Source organism: Podarcis erhardii, assembly GCF_964252035.2.
Source record: "Podarcis erhardii genome assembly, chromosome: 4".
Classification (NCBI taxonomy): Eukaryota; Metazoa; Chordata; class Lepidosauria; order Squamata; family Lacertidae; genus Podarcis; species Podarcis erhardii.
The window spans coordinates 98,025,984-98,045,627 of NC_138508.1; the positions used below are offsets into that span (position 1 = coordinate 98,025,984).

General features: G+C 43.0%; 1 protein-coding gene across 2 annotated transcripts in view; it reads left to right on the forward strand.

The window, feature by feature from the left end:
* Window positions 1-18,083, forward strand: part of TBC1D4 (TBC1 domain family member 4) — a 91,403-nt gene extending 73,320 nt beyond the window's left edge. For both annotated transcript variants that reach the window (XM_081857982.1, XM_081857983.1), the window contains exons 12-20: window positions 2,272-2,432; window positions 5,103-5,312; window positions 6,956-7,114; window positions 7,674-7,832; window positions 9,095-9,339; window positions 11,119-11,278; window positions 11,927-12,096; window positions 14,181-14,357; window positions 15,594-18,083. In XM_081857982.1, the coding sequence (XP_081714108.1) occupies window positions 2,272-2,432; window positions 5,103-5,312; window positions 6,956-7,114; window positions 7,674-7,832; window positions 9,095-9,339; window positions 11,119-11,278; window positions 11,927-12,096; window positions 14,181-14,357; window positions 15,594-15,806 (1,654 nt within the window). In that variant the 3' untranslated portion in view covers window positions 15,807-18,083. The remainder of the gene's footprint in view (window positions 1-2,271; window positions 2,433-5,102; window positions 5,313-6,955; window positions 7,115-7,673; window positions 7,833-9,094; window positions 9,340-11,118; window positions 11,279-11,926; window positions 12,097-14,180; window positions 14,358-15,593) is intronic.
* The last annotated feature ends 1,561 nt before the right edge of the window (window positions 18,084-19,644 follow it).

A 19,644-nucleotide genomic window follows, 5' to 3' on the forward strand; every position in this document is an offset into this window, starting at 1 on the left:
TCAGCAGTTAAAATACATTGAAAACTCCACAGATGAAATGCCAGGGAGATGAACAGCGTTGCAAGTCAAATTCCAGTAGGAAACAGAAGGTCTTTGTGCAATAATGTGAAGGTCTTCAAGGAAAGCCTCCTTCTGCAGTGAGTTCCAAAGCCGGGACTTGGCCCCAGAGAAAGCCCTGTCTCATGTTCCTACCAGTTGGAACTTGGATGTTGGCAGCATGCAGAAGGAAGACCTTAATGAGCAGGCAAGTTTGTTAGGGGAGAAGATGGTCCTTCAGATATCCTGGACCAAAGCCCATATAGGCAGTGCTTTTTCCCCTAGAACAATAGATGCCAATACTCACCATGAAGTTATTACATTAAGTGCTACACTTTTTAACAACAGCAAAAAGAGGTGCCAGTACTGCATGCCCTTAAGTACCCCCTGAAAAAAAGCCCACACTGCATCTAAGGCTTTAGAAAAGGCAGTGAGCAGTCTAAATTAGGCTCAGAAACAAACTGGAAGCCTGTGAAATTGATGCACGTAGGAAATTGGTCTGTATGTCAATAATAATAATAATAATAATAATAATAATAATTTTATTTATACCCCGCCCTCCCCGGCCAGAGCTGGGCTCAGGGCAGCTAACACCAGTAAAATTACAGTAAAAACATAATAGGGGGGAAAACCAATTTAAAATACAGGTTAAAATGCAATTTAAAATGCAGCCTCGTTTTAAAGTAGCTGATAAATCAAGACCATAAGGGGAGGGAAACATAAGGGTCAGACCGAGTCCAAACCAAAGGCCAGGCGGAACAGCTCTGTCTAGCAGGCCCTTCGGAAAGATGTCAAGTCCCGCAGGGCCCTAGTCTCTTGTGACAGAGCGTTCCACCACGTCAGGGCCAGTGCTAAAAAGGCCCTGGCTGTAGTTGAAACCAATCTAACCTCCTTGAGGCTTGGGACCTCGAAAGTGTTATTATTTATGGAACTTAAGGTCCTCCGCGGGGCATATCAGGAGAGGCGGTTCCATAGGTACGAGAGTCCTAGGCCGCATAGGGCTTTAAAGGTCAAAACCAGCACCTTAAACCTGACCCTGTACTCCACCGGGAGCCAGTGCAGTTGGTAAAGCACTGGGTGAATGTAATCCTGCGGCAAGGACCCCGTAAGGAGCCTTGCCACAGCATTCTGCATCCGCTGGAGTTTCCGGGTCAGCTTCAAGGGCAGCCCCGCATAGAGCGAGTTACATCGTCACATGGATCACTGTGGCCAGATCAGGGTGAGAAAGGTAAGGGACCAACTGCTTAATACAGTGGAGACGGAAAAATACCACCTTTGCTGTGGCTGCAACCTGCGCCTCCATGTGTATTGATGCTATAAAAATTATTTTTAAAGTTTCTCTTCAAAGGAGTTGGACAAAGAAACCATTCCTGATCATGCACCCTTGTTGTGCGTTTCCCTTTTTGTCCATTTTGTGGTGATACAAATTTGGGTGCAAATAAAATAGAAAGAAGTTATGGCAGGGGCTTCTCCACTTCTGAGAGATAACAGTGTCATCTTTACCATGCTTTATCTCATCTACGAAAACTTTTGACATCGCAGCTGCAAACAGAACAAATTCTGATCCTTCAGAAGAAGTAAAATTTTGATACTTCATTTGCTTTCATGCACATACAAGCCTCATGGAATGTGGATGCAATTTGAAAAAGAGAGACTTAATACGCTTGTTTGGACCTTCACGTCAAGTTCCTTGTGTTGTTTAGCCTTATCTATCCAGTAAGCCTAAGGCAATTGTTAATCTTCAGGTAACCTAGAAGTTGAGATCAATAGCATTTTTAGCTTAGATTACAGATATATGGACATGAGGGAAAAACACACACACAGGGTCTATTCCCAATTTTGATAATGAGGGTTCTGTTAAATACAGTTTTCTTTCTTCTAATAAATATGCAATGTGCAATATAGTTTGCCGCAACTCTAAATATTCGTAGATTCCAAAATTGTATGGGACTTACAAAAAACTTGTTGGAGATTTGTGGATAAACTTCCAGGTTTCTGGTTGTAGAAACAGGACAGTGTCTAGGACAAAAATACGGCGAGTACTTGGGCCCAGATGAGGCCGGTGTCCTTAATGAAAAGATCTGGGAAGCCTCGCTATATGGCGATTACATTGGAATGATGTAATCCTTTGTGTGTTCAAGGCTGTTCCGCTGGCTTTGCATGGCCATGCCTAGGCTTCTGTCAGTCTTCCTTGATGCTGACTTGGGCTGTTGTCTTTTCCTCCTGATCCTGCAGTGATGGGGAAAGAAGAAAAAGGACCTCCTCTGTGTGCAGCAATGACTCTCTAAATGCTGGCGGAATTACTCTTACCCCCCGCCGGATTTCCTGGCGGCAGAGAATCTTCCTAAGGGTGGCATCGCCCATGAAGAAATCGCCCTCAGCAATGCAACTTCAAGGTCAGTTTTCATTTTGAGGCGGCAGTTTATGCCACGACAATTCGATTTCATTTCTCTGTTTAAGAGTGGCAGTTTCCAGTCCTCTCTTAAAAGAAGTGGGAAAGTTCTGCAAGACCCAAGTTTGAATACTTGATATGCTTGTTAGGTGCATGTTTCGTTTTAAGGTTCCAAATGGATGTGTTTTTTTTCAGGTAGTTGGCCTTTTTGTGGCAGTATGCTATAGAAGTCTGAGTCAAGTCTATGATTGACTATCCCTGTATCTTTCAACATGTTGTTCTAAGAGTAACCACTTCAGTTGTCTCCAGAAACACATGGCCACATCTCCTCCTATCTGTTTCCGAATCATGTTTCCTTCTGACCTCCCTGGTAACACTTGGTTAACAACTATATTATGCAACGTATCTTTGTCGCCAACACTGCCTTGACCTCAAGTTACAGCTAAGGAAGTTGTATGGGGTGGTGCAAGAGAAGATGTCTGGTGGCAACAGGCTAATGAACATAAGAAGAGTCCTGCAGGATCTGATCCAATGTTCATGTAGTCCAGGGTTTCCCAAACTTGGGTCTCCAGCTGTTGTTGGACTACAGTTCCCATCACCCTGACCACTGGTCTTGCTAGCTAGGGATGATGGGAGTTGTAGTCCAAAAATAGCTGGAGGGAATTCCTGATCTAGCCCAATATCGTCCTTATGCACAGGTGCATCTGGAAAGGTGCATCTGAAGTAAATTCATTATGTCAGGCATGACCAAACGTGGCCCTCCAGATGTGTTGGGACTACAGTTCCCAACATCCCTGACCACTGGTCCTGTTAGCTAGGGATGATGGGAGCTGTAGTCCCAAAACATCTGGAGGGCCAAGTTTGGCCACGCCTGCATTATGTCATTGCTTCTCAGCAGCTGACAATCAGAGTTAATATTGTTACATGTAGCCCTGTCCTCCATGAATTTGCCAGTCTGCATTAAGACCATCGAGGCAAATGATCATATCCCTTCCTTTTACCTCTTCTGAATCTCCTGCCAGCCAGTTAAACTGGATGAAAGGAAGGGACAAAAGGGAGGGACAGAAACTTCTCTCTCCTCTTTCTTCACCCCGTGCTTGTCAACCACCTTGCATCATTTGGGCCTGTATCATAACACCTTTCAGATGCTATGAATCAGATGTGATGCAGATGATATGGACCATCTTTCCTTGGTTTTAAACGAATATGTTAGAGATACTTTGTGTCCTGTTTAATACAAATTCCTAGCATAGGAAAAGGCAGATGTTGGGTGTGTGCCAGATCACCAGATCTGTCTCAGGTAATGAAGGCCAACTGGGCAAAGCCAGATCAACTCTTGGTTAAGATTGGCAAAGTTTCACCCCTGGAGGAAACTTTCTGCTAATTGCAAGTTCGCTGCAGTACTGCTTTCAATGCCTAAGTTGGATAACATCCACTTAACATATTGACAGGCTCTGCTGCTAGGAGAGTGCTCTAGAAACAGTTCTGGATGCTAAATCAAAAGGAACACTAATTACATCTGGCAATTAGCAGTTAGGAGGTATTTATTCAAGGGAGGCCATAGGCCAGAAAGAAAGGGTTCACGCATTTAAACTTTTGTCTTTCCCTAAAGCCAGTCTGCAGCTCATAAGGGAATATATAGCCTTGGCACTTTACTCTCGAGAACAAAACTTGCATAATTATGTATGTCTGCTTGCACTTTCTGACTCGATTGTTATATTCAGCAGAACCACAGAAGATGAATGTTCATTAGCACTTGATTTCCAAAATTACACGCAATAGGTGACACTGTTATAGAATGGCTTGTCTGTCTGTCAAGCAGGGCAAACTGTGGATGCAAAGAATCTTAAAACAAATTTGCTGACTGGTGTGTGAAGAAGCAGTATTGGATGAGATAATAATCCCAGAGTTAGGCTGTATTAGGGTGACATTATAAAAGTTCCATCTTGCTTTCTTATGAGGGTATAGTTGGGCTTGTAGCAACATGTCCTTAGGTCCATGGGCTTCAGTTAGGGTAAAGGGAAAGGGACCCCTGACCATTAGGTCCAGTCGTGGCCGACTCTGGGGCTGCGGCGCTCATCTCGCTTGGCTGAGGGAGCCGGCGTACAGCTTCCGGGTCATGTGGCCATCATGACTAAGCCACTTCTGGCGAACCAGAGCAGCGCACAGAAATGCTGTTTACCTTCCCACCAGAGCGTTACCTATTTATCTACTTGCACTTTGACGTGCTTTCAAACTGCTAGGTTGGCAGGAGCAGGGACTGAACAACGGGAGCTCACCCCGTTGTGGGGATTCGAACCACCAACATTCTGACTGGCAAGTCCTAGGCTCTGTGGTTTAACCCACAGCACCACCCGTGTCCCTTCAATTAGGGTAGTATATATGTTACTGAGTGCTGGAGCACAGACTAAAAATACTACGTACTACTGTTATTATTTATAGAGTGTCATCAATGTGCATGGCAGTTCTGCGGAATAAGCAAAAAAACCAAAACCCCAGTAACCCAGGTCTCTCTCCTAAGAGGAGAGACAAGGGAGATGGGTGAATGTGAGCATATACAGTAATATAATAAATAAAACCCTAATGATGGATGTTCATGCATATTTCTGCCACCATACTAGAACTCTCAAATAGTATGTAATAAATCCAAGTCTAATGCAGCAATATTTTGCAGATGGAGGTGATGTAAATGAATTGTTGCCGCTGTCTCCTCTTGCACGATCTTTTGATGAAGACCCCCTTGTTTCCTTATTGCAAAACGATGATCTTCAAGATAAAACTGGGGAGAAAAAGAACTCTGAAGAGCTGCAGAGTCTGTGGAGAAAAGCCATCCATCAGCAAATACTGCTACTTCGAATGGAAAAGGAAAACCAGAAATTGGAAGGTTAGTGAAGGTTATAAGATAAAGAATGGTTGCTCTGCCTTCCGGGCTTGGACGTCCCAGGAATTAGTTAACGAATTCCCTGTGGATTTGAAGCAGAAGTAGCTAATGAAATGGTGTTGTGCGACTGCCATATTTCATGGGCTTACATTTTGTCCTTCAGTATAAAGGTTTTTGGTATGTGTCACAAAATTAAGAAAAAACTGTTTAAGCAAATGAGAAGCCCATCCTGGATGGCTTTTGGGTCTGGATGGACCTGCGATCCCTGTTGCAGTTCAGCACCTTAAAACTATGTTTATTTTCCTTTATGTGTAAGATGATAGGCAGTTCCTGCTTCCAGTTTTGCCTCCAGCTTCACAGCCCTCACTCAGTCACTCACATATCTTCAGCTCTAATGAGGTGGCTGAGGGATAAGCAGGCCCTTAAATGGGACACTCAACTTTTCAAACAATACCACAGATTTTGGATTTTGTTTGTTTATTTATTTTTAGCTTATTTGAACTGTCTGGTAGGTGCATATGGGCATTTGCATCATACACCATTTAGCAGAGATGCTTGTGAAGAAATTGTAGACAGAAGTGCCTTGTAATCCATTTTTCATAGCTTTGTGGGTTTAAAAAAGCATGAAGCAAACACTTCTTTCTCTTTCTTCCATAATAACGTTGAATTATGAAGTGGTGAAAATGAGAAAACAAATTGTGGCAGTGGGAATTCTGCTTGAGTGGAAGTTTCTAATCAGTCTGTTTCAGCTGGCTGATTTGCATCAGCTTTAAATTCTTTGCTATATCACACAGCATTTAACGTTGCATCGTCCGATGGCTGAGACAACGTATAAACCTGCCTCCCTTCTTCCTCACCTTCCCATGCACAGAGAGTTAAGTTGATAAAGCAAGTTGCAGCAGATTCCACTCCTGCCTTTGTGCAATTTATTCCTGCCCGTACACCCTCTTTGCTTACTCATCATCAGATGAAATTTGTTGACAAAATACTAATAAAAATACTTCCTATTCTTCTTAATGCTGTCGAGGAAGCTTGAATTATATTTTCTTTTATAGAAGGTAAGATGCACGTAAGGAAAATGTTTTCTTCCCCTCCTTATATGTAACTCACTATTGGAAGCACTGCAGATAGTAGAATAGCACTAAATCTTTCGCAGTTTGAGTGATGGAATTGTAGCTTTACGTCTTGCATGTGCTGCTTCCATCTATTCAACCGCCATGTTCTTTGCAACTCCACCAAATCTAGTGATTAGCTTTAGGACAGGATAATCACATTGTGAACCATACAGTGGAATTCAGATCATCCGCAGAAGGAGCTTGTGTACCAGGCTGGCTCAGGGGAGACAGCTGAGCGCATGTTCTCACCTTCCCACAGGTTTTAAGAAAGTCTTCTGCTATTTATTCTTGAGTCTTACCGAACTTTCTGCAGCTTTAGTTTAAGAGCTGGTTGTACAAGGCTGTAAGTGTGCAGAGCTTTTGCACAGTAAGAGAAAACTACTATGGGTAACTGCCCCAAACATGCCTTCCTAAACCTCGGCTTGTAGGATGGTTGACTGGACATAACCTGATATGTGGCCTACATGGCATTAACTGCTGGTCTGTGGTCCATCATCTGAAATGGTCTGTGCCTTGTGTTCTCTCTTGCAGCAAGCAGAGATGAGCTCCAGTCCAGAAAGGTTAAGCTGGACTATGAGGAAGTTGGTACTTGTCAGAAAGACGCTATCAATATCTGGGATAAGAAGCTGTTGAATTGCAGAGCCAAAATCAGATGCGATATGGAAGATATCCATGCAACTCTGAAAGATGGTAATTTTGAGTGGTTTTTTTTTTGTTTTGTTTTGTTTTGTTTTGTTTGAGACCTTGCATTTTTCATCTGTTTGAACACCACCATAGGCAGGGAATGAGCCTGATGCAAAGCAATAACATTTTTTCTGGTGATTTTCCCTCGCTTCTGTTGCCTTGCATTTCCAGTTGAAAACTGGGAAATTATAGTCCCTTTGAGTTTTGGGAAAGGATTGGCTGACAAATAAAGATTTCTGGGCTGTACAGTATCTAGAGAAAGGGAGTGCTCCGCTTGAATTTGGGTGGGAAAGTAAACCAAAGCTCAGAAAATAGGTCTGAAAATTCTGAGGCTCCTGGAGAATGTCACTGGGCCAGCAAATGGATCCAATTTTTTTGCCCCATTACGAGGCTGCAATAAATGAGATGTTGAAAGTGTTCATGTGGAACAGAGTGTGTAGAAGTTCAAAATTATGACCCTAATGGTTATAAATTAGAAATGGGTAATCTTTATATTTGTAGTGAACTCTATTAAATCACCCCACAATCCCCTGAATAATTTTGTTTTATATCTTCGTGTGTTCAGGTGTTCCCAAAAGTCGCCGTGGAGAAATATGGCAATTTCTTGCTGTGCAGCATCGCGTAAGGCACCGGCTACCAAATAAACAGCAACCCCCTGACATCTCTTACAAAGAACTCCTGAAACAGTTGACAGCTCAGCAACATGCGATCCTTGTAGACCTAGGTAACTTTTTTCCCCATAGTCAGGACTTTAGGTCATGAACAGGTTGGAGGTGGAGGTATGTGTGGGGCGGGGGAGGAGACTTGTTCCAAGTTAATCTGGTTCTGCAGATTTGTATAAATTGTACAAGTACCAGGGTAACACCTCTTTATTTTGTATAAATTCATTTTCGTTTTGCTAGCCACTGGGTAAAGAACGATGTGAGCACTGAAGACTTACTTTTTCTCTATTGAAGTCTTATTCAGCCACCCGCTCTGGTTTCTGGAACGTTAGGTGGCACTATCTGTAAACATGCATATTTTAGCCACGAGGCTTAGAAATCTGACGTTCAACAAAGAAAAGAGGTTTTTTGGGAACCTGAATTTTGTGCCTAGTGTTCAGTTCTGTACTTCTTCTGTGCCACCCAAATCTTGCAGCCTGCTTACATTTATTGTTTTATGGCTGCCAGTTGTTATGCTTAGAAACTGCCCCCAGTAATAAGCACCCCGTTTTTCATTTACTTAGGATGGTTGATGTTCACACTTCTCATGATCATGGGCTCAGGAGTAGAAGCACAGTGTAAGGAACCAAGAGAGAGGGAGGCTTCCTACTCCTGCCAAGAGACGAAAGAGAAGTTTAACATTCTGTTGCTATTGGATAATGGGGTGGTAGTCAATGAAGGTTTACTCAGAGTAGACCCATTGAAAATAACAAACATGATTAAGTTAGGTCCATTGATTTCAATGGGTTTGCTGTGAGTAAAACTACCCAGACACTGAGGTCCAGCACCGAGGGCCTTCTGGCGCTTCCCTCCCTGCGAGAAGCCAAGTTACAGGGAACCAGGCAGAGGGCCTTCTCGGTGGTGGCACCTGCCCTGTGGAACGCCCTCCCACCAGATGTCAAAGAGAAGAACAACTACCAGACTTTTAGAAGACATCTGAAGGCAGCCCTGTTTAGGGAAGCTTTTAATGTTTGATGCATTACTGTGTTTTGATATTTTGTTGGGGGCTGCCCAATATTATTATTATTATTATTATTGACTAATGCCCACGGTTAGGAAGTGTATATAACAAGGTTTATATCTGTGTATGTGTGTGTAAGCAATCACTTTGGAAGCTAGTCATGGCTTGCTTCCCAAATGATAACATACACTGGTAATAGAACTTCTGATGATTTTTATTCTGACTGAGTGTCCTGTGAGTTCTTCATTCCAGATGACAACTCTCTCTCTCTCTCTCTCTCTCTCTCTCTCTCTCTCTCTTTCTCTCTTTCTTTCTTTGCACCAGGGAGGACCTTCCCAACACATCCTTACTTCTCTGCTCAATTAGGAGCAGGGCAACTCTCCCTCTTCAATCTTCTGAAAGCTTATTCCTTGCTGGACAAGGAGGTGGGCTACTGCCAAGGTATCAGCTTTGTAGCTGGGGTGCTGCTCCTCCACATGAGTGAAGAACAAGCCTTTGAAATGCTCAAATTCCTCATGTACGATCTCGGCTTCCGGAAGCAGTACAGGCCGGACATGATGTCGCTACAGGTAAGGCAGAAATAGGCTTCCGCTTGGGAGAAAGATGTTACACTGGGAGTTGGGGGCAGCACTGCAGAAGGCTCATGAACTAAATCTGGGCTGCCACCTGGTTCCCTTTGGTTTCTGATCTCTCGTCGTACTCAGAACAACCTCTCTTACCACTGTTTCCTGTATTGTCCCTTAAAAGTTCCCATTGGCTTCTTGGGCATCTCCTTTCCCTATGTTTTTCTCAACCACCTCAGCAGTTTACACTGAAGTGAAGGACATAAGGCAGGAGTTGATAATGCAGGTGAGCTGCGCACAGGTCAGCTGCAAGCAAGCTGCCGGCCAGCTCTGTGGAGGCTCCTTTTATTGACACAATATGCAAACCCAGGTAGATACATTTTGGGCTGTGACCTTTACACATCTTCCGGTCCCGAGATCGTGGGGTGGTACAAAGTTATTTTGGAGCCTGTTTCCACCGTGTCATTTTCCCCTTGCACAATGTATGACGAAGGAGACAAAGGTTTCAGACAGGACACGGCAAACTACTGAGATCGCAAAAGGTTAGACAGAGGGCAAGATGTTCAAACAGCTATGACTTTATCTGTGAGGGGGAGTGTGCCCCGCACCCCAAGGTAATGCGTGCAGGCAGCTGAGGCTGCCTGCGGGCGGGGAGGTTGCTCCACACCCAGCGATCATTCCTACATACACTACTATTCACCGCATACTCTGCTGCCAAATATTGTGCTGCTCCATGACTTTATTAGGTACCTTCAGTGGAAGCGATGAATGAGAGGAACACGGTGTTAGAAGCTAGCTCACTTCTTGGCCGGGTTTCATCCTCGCTCAACTTGTTGCAGCGGCAAAGTGAGAGGCCTGCAGTTAGAAACTTGGATCCCAGGAAGCAGCTTATAAAGTCAAAAAGCATGCATAGAGCCGAGCTGCTGATGTAGCAAACTATTCCCTCCCTCAGAAATAGTGTCTTTCTTTAAGTGTAAACCTCTGTTGGCAATGTAATAAGACGTGGCAGCTGATCAATATCTCCCTGCTTTTCATTTCTCAATTTTGAGGGACAGTTGTGCAGATCCCTCCCTCCTCTGTTTGGAATTCCTAAGACAAATTCCAGAGTGCTAGTTCACAGGAGAGTACTCTGTTTCAACATAGTTTATCAGTTAGAGTAAGGGACAAACAACACATTATTTGGGAGATCTGTGATCATTTTCTAGCTTAGAAAAACCAACCTGAAATACAACCTTGGGTGCTGCGAATCTGAAAAGCTGCCTGCATTAGTGACTGTGACCACATCTTATGGCAGTGAATGCTAGCTATGCGCATATACACATGTGGCCACACCTTCTGGACAGACCAAGCATCATGTGAACAGCAGCCACAGGGAGAGGGGATCCAAACAGCCTCAGGGTTTCCCCCTGGGGAAACTGTGATAGCAGGTACGAATTGCACAAGAAGTCAGAGAAATTCTTAATCTGAGCCAGTGTGGTGTAGTGGTTAAGAGCGGTGGACTCGTAATCTGGTGAACCGGGTTCGTGTCTCCGCTTCTCCACATGCAGCTGCTGGGTGACCTTGGGCCAGTCAAACTTCTCTGATATCTCTCGGCCCCACTCACCTCACAGAGTGTTTGTTGTGGGGGAGGAAGGGAAAGGAGATTGTTAGCCGCTTTGAGACTCCTTCGGGTAGTGATAAAGCGGGATATCAAATCCAAACTCCTCCTCCTCTTCTTCTTCTTCCTCCTTTTCTTCTTCTTCCTCCTCCTCCTCTTCTTCTTCACTCTCCCATATTTTAATACAGATCCAGATGTACCAGCTGTCGAGGCTACTGCATGATTATCACAGAGACCTCTACAACCACCTTGAAGAGAACGAGATCAGCCCCAGCCTTTATGCTGCCCCCTGGTTTCTGACTTTATTTGCTTCGCAGTTTCCATTGGGATTTGTAGCCAGAGTGTTCGGTAGGAAGCTTTTCCTTGTATTGGTTGGGCAGATCAATAATAGGCCCCTCCAAATTGGTGGTTTGATGGGGGGGGTCCTATTCCGCAACATGCCTTTGACATAATCATAGTGCCTTTAGTGACAGATTTATACCAGACCAGCCACATTTTATTCTGCTTTACGCTGGCTAACATACATTGGCTTATTTGACATCAGCTTCTCATGTGTAAGAACAGTTCCCTAATTCGTGTGTGTAGGTAACAAAACATCCTTTTGAGTGGTTTGGGCACTCCTTCTGCACTAGAACAATTGTTTAAGACTTCTTTTTTCCTGAAACTAATCCTTCTGCAGGAATTTTTTAAAAGTGTATTGCAGGAACATAATCTACATTTCATTAGATCTTGGGCCATGGTGATGGTTCACTGATGCTAACCAAGCCATGTTTTGTGCTTGGATTTTACTTGAGAAGACACGACACGTTTTCTTGACTTGGAATACTAAAGCATTTGTGATGTATATGTTAATTATAAAACATGTTTTTAACAGATAAGTGTAAGAACACAAAAAATGACTTTTTTATCCCCTTGAATCTTCAACATAAATATGTATAGAAAACAATGTTTTAAATGGGAAACACGATCTAATCTATGTTTTGTTCTCTGCCCTAGACATTATATTTCTTCAGGGAACAGAAGTCATATTTAAAGTAGCATTAAGTTTGCTAAGCAGCCAAGAGGAACACATCATGATGTGTGAGGCTTTTGAAAGCATCGTCGAGTTTCTGAAAAACACTCTACCAGACATGACAAAGCTCCAAATGGAAAAGATTATGATGCAGGTAATAATAGTCTGTTCCACCCCCACACAAACAGTATAATGCATTGATAATGCACCACTTGGCCATTCAGTTATATGATAGTGCCTAAAGAACTGAGCTGTGAACCAGAAGGCCCTGGCTTGAACCTCGCTTCTCCCATAAATTCACCAGGTGGCTTGAGGGAAGCCGCTGTCTAGGATACAGGGAATAATATCTGGCCTTCCTTACAGGGTTTTCTTGTAAGGATTACTGAGCTGATGTACAGGAAGCACTCTGTAAAGTTCACTGTTGTTCTAATGAGAAATATTAGGTTGTAATCCCAACGCTGTGAGTCATATTGCTCATACCCTGGCTCTTTCAGTTTCCACCTCAAGCCAGCAGACTGGGTGCTTGCTGTGAGCCATATCATGTACAAGCTGTTAGTGCCTTTGACACCATCCTGGGAGTGCAAAGCTCTGGTGTGAAGCCATCTTTAAGGAGTTGGCTGGTTAGCTTATATCTGGGTGAATGGAGGAGACTGAAAACTCTGTTCTGTGAAGGACTAACTGAAAAGAGCACTCTCTGTGGGTCAGTGCTATAACTTTATCTTGCAGTTTCAAGATATTGCCATATTCGAGGTATTTTTTAAATTAATATTTAAAGAACATTTTAACTGAACAGGATAAAAGAAAAGGTATACTATATCATTATAGAAGTGAGCAATTCCAATTACATATATGCCTATCTAATGTATAGGCATTATTATTATCATCCGAATACATACATGTATATTTTTAGCCTGCTGTATTTTGTATAAATGTTTTACAAATGTCAAAGGTTAACAGCAAAATACATTTTAAACAAACAAATGCACACATTCCAAATGTCATCGGAATATATCACAAATGTGTGTGCGTTTTAAAAAATGTACATGTGCAATTACAAATGTGTGTGTGGTTGGTTGGGTGGGTGTTTGGACAACTCTGGGTTTGCGGCGCTCATCTCGCTCTATAGGCCGAGGGAGCCAGCATTTGTCCGCAGACAGCTGACAGCTTCTGGGTCATGTGGCCAGCATGACTAAGCCGCTTCTGGCGAACCAGAGCCGCGCACGGAAACACTGTTTACCTTCCCACCAGTGCAGCACCTATTTATCTACTTGCACTTTGACGTGCTTTCAAACTGCTAGGTGGGCAGGAGCTGGGACCAAGAAACAGGAGCTCACCCCGTCGCCGGGATTCAAACTGCCGACCTTCTGTTCAGCAAGCCTTAGGCTTTGTGGTTTAACCCACAGCGCCACCCCAGTCCCTGTACTTAGCTGCTAATCCTTGAAACTTCTTTGAGTTAGCATGTTGGCAAAAGGTCAAGAAAATTCCCCAGCTATCTTACTGATGTTAGTCTCTGCCTCTGGTAAGATTCATCTATTCATTGGCCTGTCCAGAAAGTGTGTTAATGTAGCCACATCAACCCAAGTTGCACAGGTTCCACCAAACTTCAGTTTGGAACATGCATGCTGCTGATTCCTCAAGATTGCCATCTTTCAGGCTCATTATCCAGAAGCAGCTTCTAGTCTTGAGAGTCATCCCTTCTGGGGGAGAAGTGCAAACACCTCCTTGACTCATGTAACCACTTGGATGAGGCATCCTCCTAGGCATGCTTTGTTTAGTTCATATGGTCCTATTTGCCTGAATTAAACACGGTGAGACCTCTCATAAGGAAACTGGTTTTCTTTTCTTTTTTACACACATTACAAATTACACACATATACAAAGAATTTACAATCTCATACTGCAAAAAGAAAATTAAAGAAAAAACAATAAAGAAAAGAAGTCAATACAGAAAAAAGAAAGAAGAAAAAGCAGATTTATGTGCATAAAAAAACTTAATCTTCCTAATTAATGCTTAAATAAGCACTTAAATAAGTCTTCCAATCATTCTCATTGTACTGTTTATACCGTCGTTTTCCCCGCACAGTTTTATATTCTTTAATATTGTTCCCATCTACTCCACAAACGGTATTCGTTGTGTTTACAAGTATCACTCAAGTTCTGCTAATATGGTGTGCTTGGTACAATATGATCTCATATAATCCTTAAATATTCTCCAAATATTTTCTCTTCTGTCGGTAGGTCTTTGAGATGGATATTTCCAAACAGCTGCACGCCTATGAGGTGGAGTACCACGTTCTGCAAGATGAACTGCAAGAGAACTCAAATCTCTGCGATGATGGGGAGGCTCCCGAGAAACTCGAAAGGGCAAACAATCAGCTGAAGAGGCAGAATATGGACCTCCTGGAGAAACTACAGGTAAACTACCAAGGAACAAGCTGCATGTTGTGACTTTATCCTGCATTGTAGAACCAGTGTGGCACATGGGGTTGGCCTAGGAAACCTAATAGGTCTGTTCAGGCTCTCTGATTCTCTAAATGTTTAGCAGAAGACCTGGGTCTGGGCTAAACAAAAGGAGAAACATCAGGAGCGGGTACTTGACGCCCTCCTAAATTCCAGCCTCTCTTCCTCAGAGGAAAACTCCCAGTCCTTTGTTTGGTGGCTGCGGAAGAGGATTATGGAGGAAGAGTGAGCCGCTCCTGCTAACAGTTCTCTTCAAATTCCATCCTCTCCCGTTTTTTTTTACACATTTGTCAAACATCTAGATCTGATGGTGAAAGCTTCGTTTGGTCTTCAGGTTCATTGAGGTAGGATAGGAAAACACACCAGGTTGTATCCATCCATGCCAGAGTAGAAGGGCCATAGCCCAGTGGGAGAGCATTTGCTTTGTGTGCAGAAGGTCCCAGGTTCATCCCCAGGGAGGGCTGAGAGGAACTTATTTCTGCCTGAAACCCTGGAGAAATGCTTCCAGTCAGTGTAGACAATATGGAGCTGGGTAGACACTGTGGTAGTAGGGAGGCGGGTGGCGCTGTGGGTTAAACCACAGAGCCTAGGACTTGCCGATCAGAAGGTTGGTGGTTCGAATCCCCGTTGTTTGGTCCCTGCTCCTGCCAACCTAGCAGTTCGAAAGCACAAAGTGCAAGTAGATAAATAGGTACCACTCCGGTGGGAAGGTAAACGGCGTTTCCGTGCACTGCTCTGGTTCGCCAGAAGCGGCTTAGTCATGCTGGACATATGACCCAGAAGCTGTATGCCGGCTCCCTCGGCCAATAAAACGAGATGAGCGCTGCAAACCCAGAGTCAGTCACGACTGGACCTAATGGTCAGGAGTCCCTTTACCTTTAGACACTGGTACCCCAGCACACAGTTTTGGAATGGCTGTTGCCAAAGTGCAGTAGACTATGACTAGAAGTTAAGATCCACAATAAAATAGCTTTGTGCAACTAGTTCTTTTCAGTAAGCTGGAAATTAGATATGCCTGTATCACAAGAACTACAGCGAGCAAACAGGAAATGCTTTATCCCCAATGCACCTGAAGGGAACAGTGAGCAATTTGTATAACGTATTTGCAAGCAATTTATGCAGGTAGTTGCTGTGTGTTTCTGCTCTCAAGGACACTCGTTTTAAAAAATCCTTTTCCTGCTTTCCGATTAGGCAGCCCATGCTAAAATCCAGAGTGTGGAATCGAACCTGGAAGACGTCTTGGAAAGGGAGAGCAAGATGAAGAGCTTAATTCAGTCTCTGGAAGAAGAGAAGGCACTCTATAGAAAGACTATTGAGAAAATCTGTAAATACTTGCCAGAAGAGGTGCTGCCTGACTGTGAACAGCTGCTAAAGGAAGCAAACTGTAACCCAAGCAAAATTTAGAAATAAGCCATAAGTGAAGCGTTGCAGGCAACACGGTTTCGAACAATAAAGAAAAGGGAAAATGACAAACATAGAAGGTATCTGCATAATCACACACGGGTACTGGGATTCTTCTAGCAGCGGAGAGGCCTTTTAAAATCTTGATATGCAAATCCCAGGTTAAATGTTTTTAATAATGGGTGTACATAAATAGCAATGCAAAAAAAAGGAAAGCAAAAGAAGATTGGATCTAAAGAAGACAATTAGATGTATATTTAGGATTGGTGTAAAGGGAAAGAGATGAAAGTCCACCCTTTTGGACCGCTGGTAACTTAAATGTCAACTTCAATATGTTCTCTGGATCTAGTGAAAGGAACATGTTGTTGTCTTTATATACATTGATCAATACTTGAAAAGAAAACAAGAATGTAATTGTTCCCCTCCAAAGAACAGCATGTTTTCCATTTTAGTTGGGGATTTCTTTTGTGTTTCGTGTAAGGTTTTTTTCTCTGTGTGTGTGTGTGTCTGGCCATTTTTGTGGAGGACATACCCTGTAAGCTCTTACGTGCCTGCAGTTCATTCTGCTGACTTCCACATACGTCCAAGAATAACCCTGACCGGCTGTCATTTTGCGGCTCAGCTGTTGAGGAGAGTTCAACGGGGCCATGTTTCTCCTGCATGTAGAGAACTGGCCATGCCTTATTCTCCCCAACGGAGGCAGGAAAAGCAAAGGTCGGAAGCCGTTCCTCTTCCCCCGTTCACTGTGGTGTGAAATTAAGAGCCGAAACAGGCTCTTGGAAATCTCGCATGATGTATCTCGATGGAAATACACCATGATGAATAGCCGGTTGGCTGTGAAATGTGTGAACGTTCCCTGAAATAAACCACTCCCTTCATATACAGAACTAGCACGTGTTTCCAAGGTAGCTTTTCCCTATGACGCACTAGCTCTGTAGGTGTAGGAATTATTTTATGGGGGGAAAGAATCAAAGTTTTTGTTTCTCACCCATTTTCTCACATTAGGCACACCAACAGATACGTTACATGGAGTTCCTGCCTGCCTGCTGGCACATAAGATAACCTTTGATTTGAATGCTGCTTCTTGCAGTTTAATATGTGATGAATACATGGTTTCAACGAGCTAAATAAACCTTGTAAGAGTCCCCAACCTCTCTCTGTGCAGAGGGCCAATGACCCGTCCAGATTTTTTCCCTTATTGGGATATGGGCACTGACAAACCTTCAGGATTCTCTATGTAGACTATTACGATGCCTCAAAAATGCCCTTGCCTCAGAGAAGCAGGGAATTCGTCGTCCAAATCTAGTGGTTAGTACATTTCAGCTTACGATATCTGTTCTGTAGCATACCTTTTCTCGTTTTGTTTAGAAGCAGGATTCAATACCAATAGACACAGTTCAATGCTTTTTCCAGGCTTTTTCCATTCTTTTATCAGTCTCTGCTTTTGCACAGCGCTGAAGATCTGTCGTTTCTGGAAGCCATTTCTGTCTTGTAGACACGACCCTGAAGTCAGTCTTTGATCTGAGGGAGCTCTGAAAATAGCAGTTAATCATGCGCAGGAAATTTGCATTTGTGGGAACATGCTTGAATCGAATTATCGTAACATCCAGTGGGGATTTATTTGTTATATTTTTCCAGGTATTGTTTTTTTTAAAAAAATAATAATAAGCCAAGTGCCAAATTCAGCCAAGTGTCTTACTCATAGGTGTGGGGTGAGCCAGAGAGAGTGCCAATGTTTCCTTTGTAAAATGCATAATGCAAGCGACAAGCAAATCCGAGGAACAACAAAGTTGGTTTGCTGATTTAAAACGGCAGTATCAGTCTTTTCTTGTTAGTTGATAACAATGGTGTGATCATCACGGGGCACAGTCTAGCAGGAGTGGATGAAACAAATAGGTGACATTGTAGGAAATTCCACTGTGGAAGACAGATTTCTAATAGATTGTGCCTAGCATTATTTTCTTGCAGCTGTTGCCTCTTACCCAAATGAATAAACTCACATGGAATCCGGTGAAATCATACTAATAATTGCATTTTCCCAGATGGAAGAGGGAAAGTAATTCTTTCTTTTTTGCAATTTCACTTAAAGCAATATTGTGCATACAGAACCCGTCCCATAGAACCGTTGAACTGTGTACTGCATTGATCAACTTGTTAAGGCGCACATTTGCAATTTTTTTCAGAACTTTTTTTTTTTTTAGAGGCAGAGAAAGTTTCACCCTAAGTTGGACTTATTCACATGTATCATTTGGAGAATTTCCAATAAATGTCCTTGCTGCATTTGCTCTGGTTGTTTTCATTCGCGATACAGATCTTTTGCATGTGAAAAGAGGAATTCCTGTTCCTCTTGTGTATCAGCAAAACTCATACTTGGGGGGGTTACCCAATTAAATTAACTGGCAGTAAGCTCAGGACTGGCAAAAGAGAGCATCTACAGTGGTGCCCTGCAAGACGAACACCTCGCAAGACGGAAAACCCGCAAGATGAAAGGGTTTTCCGTTTTGGAGGCGCTTCGCAAAACGAATTTCTCTATGGGGTTGCGAGTTCCCATGGGGTTTTTTTCGCTCCCCCCCCCTTTCCTAAGCCACTAAGCCGCTTATCAGCTGTTCCGCTGATAAGCCGCTTAACAGCTGATCGCTAAAAGCCGCTAGACCGCTAATAGCGCTAATCCGCTAAGCCGTCAATGGGCTTGCTTCGCAAGACGAAAACACCGCTAGACGAAGAGAATCGCGGAACGGATTCTTTTCGTCTTGCGAGGCACCACTGTATTCAAACTGCTTTTTAACGGAAAAAGTTATGGAATTAGCTGCCAAAAGGGAGTGGCTTAGATTTGACACATCCATGGAAGAAATTGGCGGCTAAATTTGTTGGCTAAATGGAGTCTCCATATTAAAAGGCAGTAGACCTCTCTGTAGCAGTGGCTATAAACAAGCCAACCTCCTGGCTGGTATATGAACATCCTCAGGACACCTGACCGCCTGGCTGCTCTGGGAAACAGAATGCTGAACTAGATGGACCCTTGACCTCAAAATCAAATATATGTTGGAAATTTAAGGAGAAAGAAGGTACTTTTACCATATGTGGTGGTCTTGTAAGAGTGTACAGTGGTACCTTGGTTCTCAAACTTAACCCATTCTGGAAGTCCGTTCCAAAACCAAAGTGTTCCAAAACCAAGGTACACTTTCCCATAGAAAGTTATGCAAAACGGATTAATCTGTTCCAGACTTTTAAAAAAACCCCTAAAACAGCAATTTAACTTGAATTTTGCTTTCTAACAAGGCCATTGATCCATAAAATGAAAGCAATAATCAATGTACTGTACTATAAAATAAAATAAATAAGACAGCATTCTAGATGATAAAAATTAAAAATATTTTTTTTCTTACCTGCACTGATGATAGTCATTGTTTGGATGGGGGGCTTTTATCCATTTATGCAGTCACACAATCAATCAGTAGCTGAACTGGGTTCCACACAGTCACAAAAACAAATTAACCGAAAAGGTCTCAAAAACAAAAATTAAATAGCAAAAACAAAAGCGCCAAACTTAATCTATTCCGGAAGTCCGTTTGACTTCCGAAATGTTCAGAAACTAAGAAACTTCTGATTGGTGCAGGAGCCCCAGAAACAATAGCTGACAGCCGCATCGGATGTTCGGCTTCTGAAAAACGTTTGAAAACTGGAACACTTAGTTCTGGATTTTCGGCGTTTGAGAACCAAGGCATTTGAGTACCAAGATGTTTGAGAACCAAGGTACCAGTGTAAGCTTTCTGCGAAATTATAATGAATTGAAGAAAATGTTTAAAATAACTTTTACTAAAAAAACACACCCAGAAGCTTT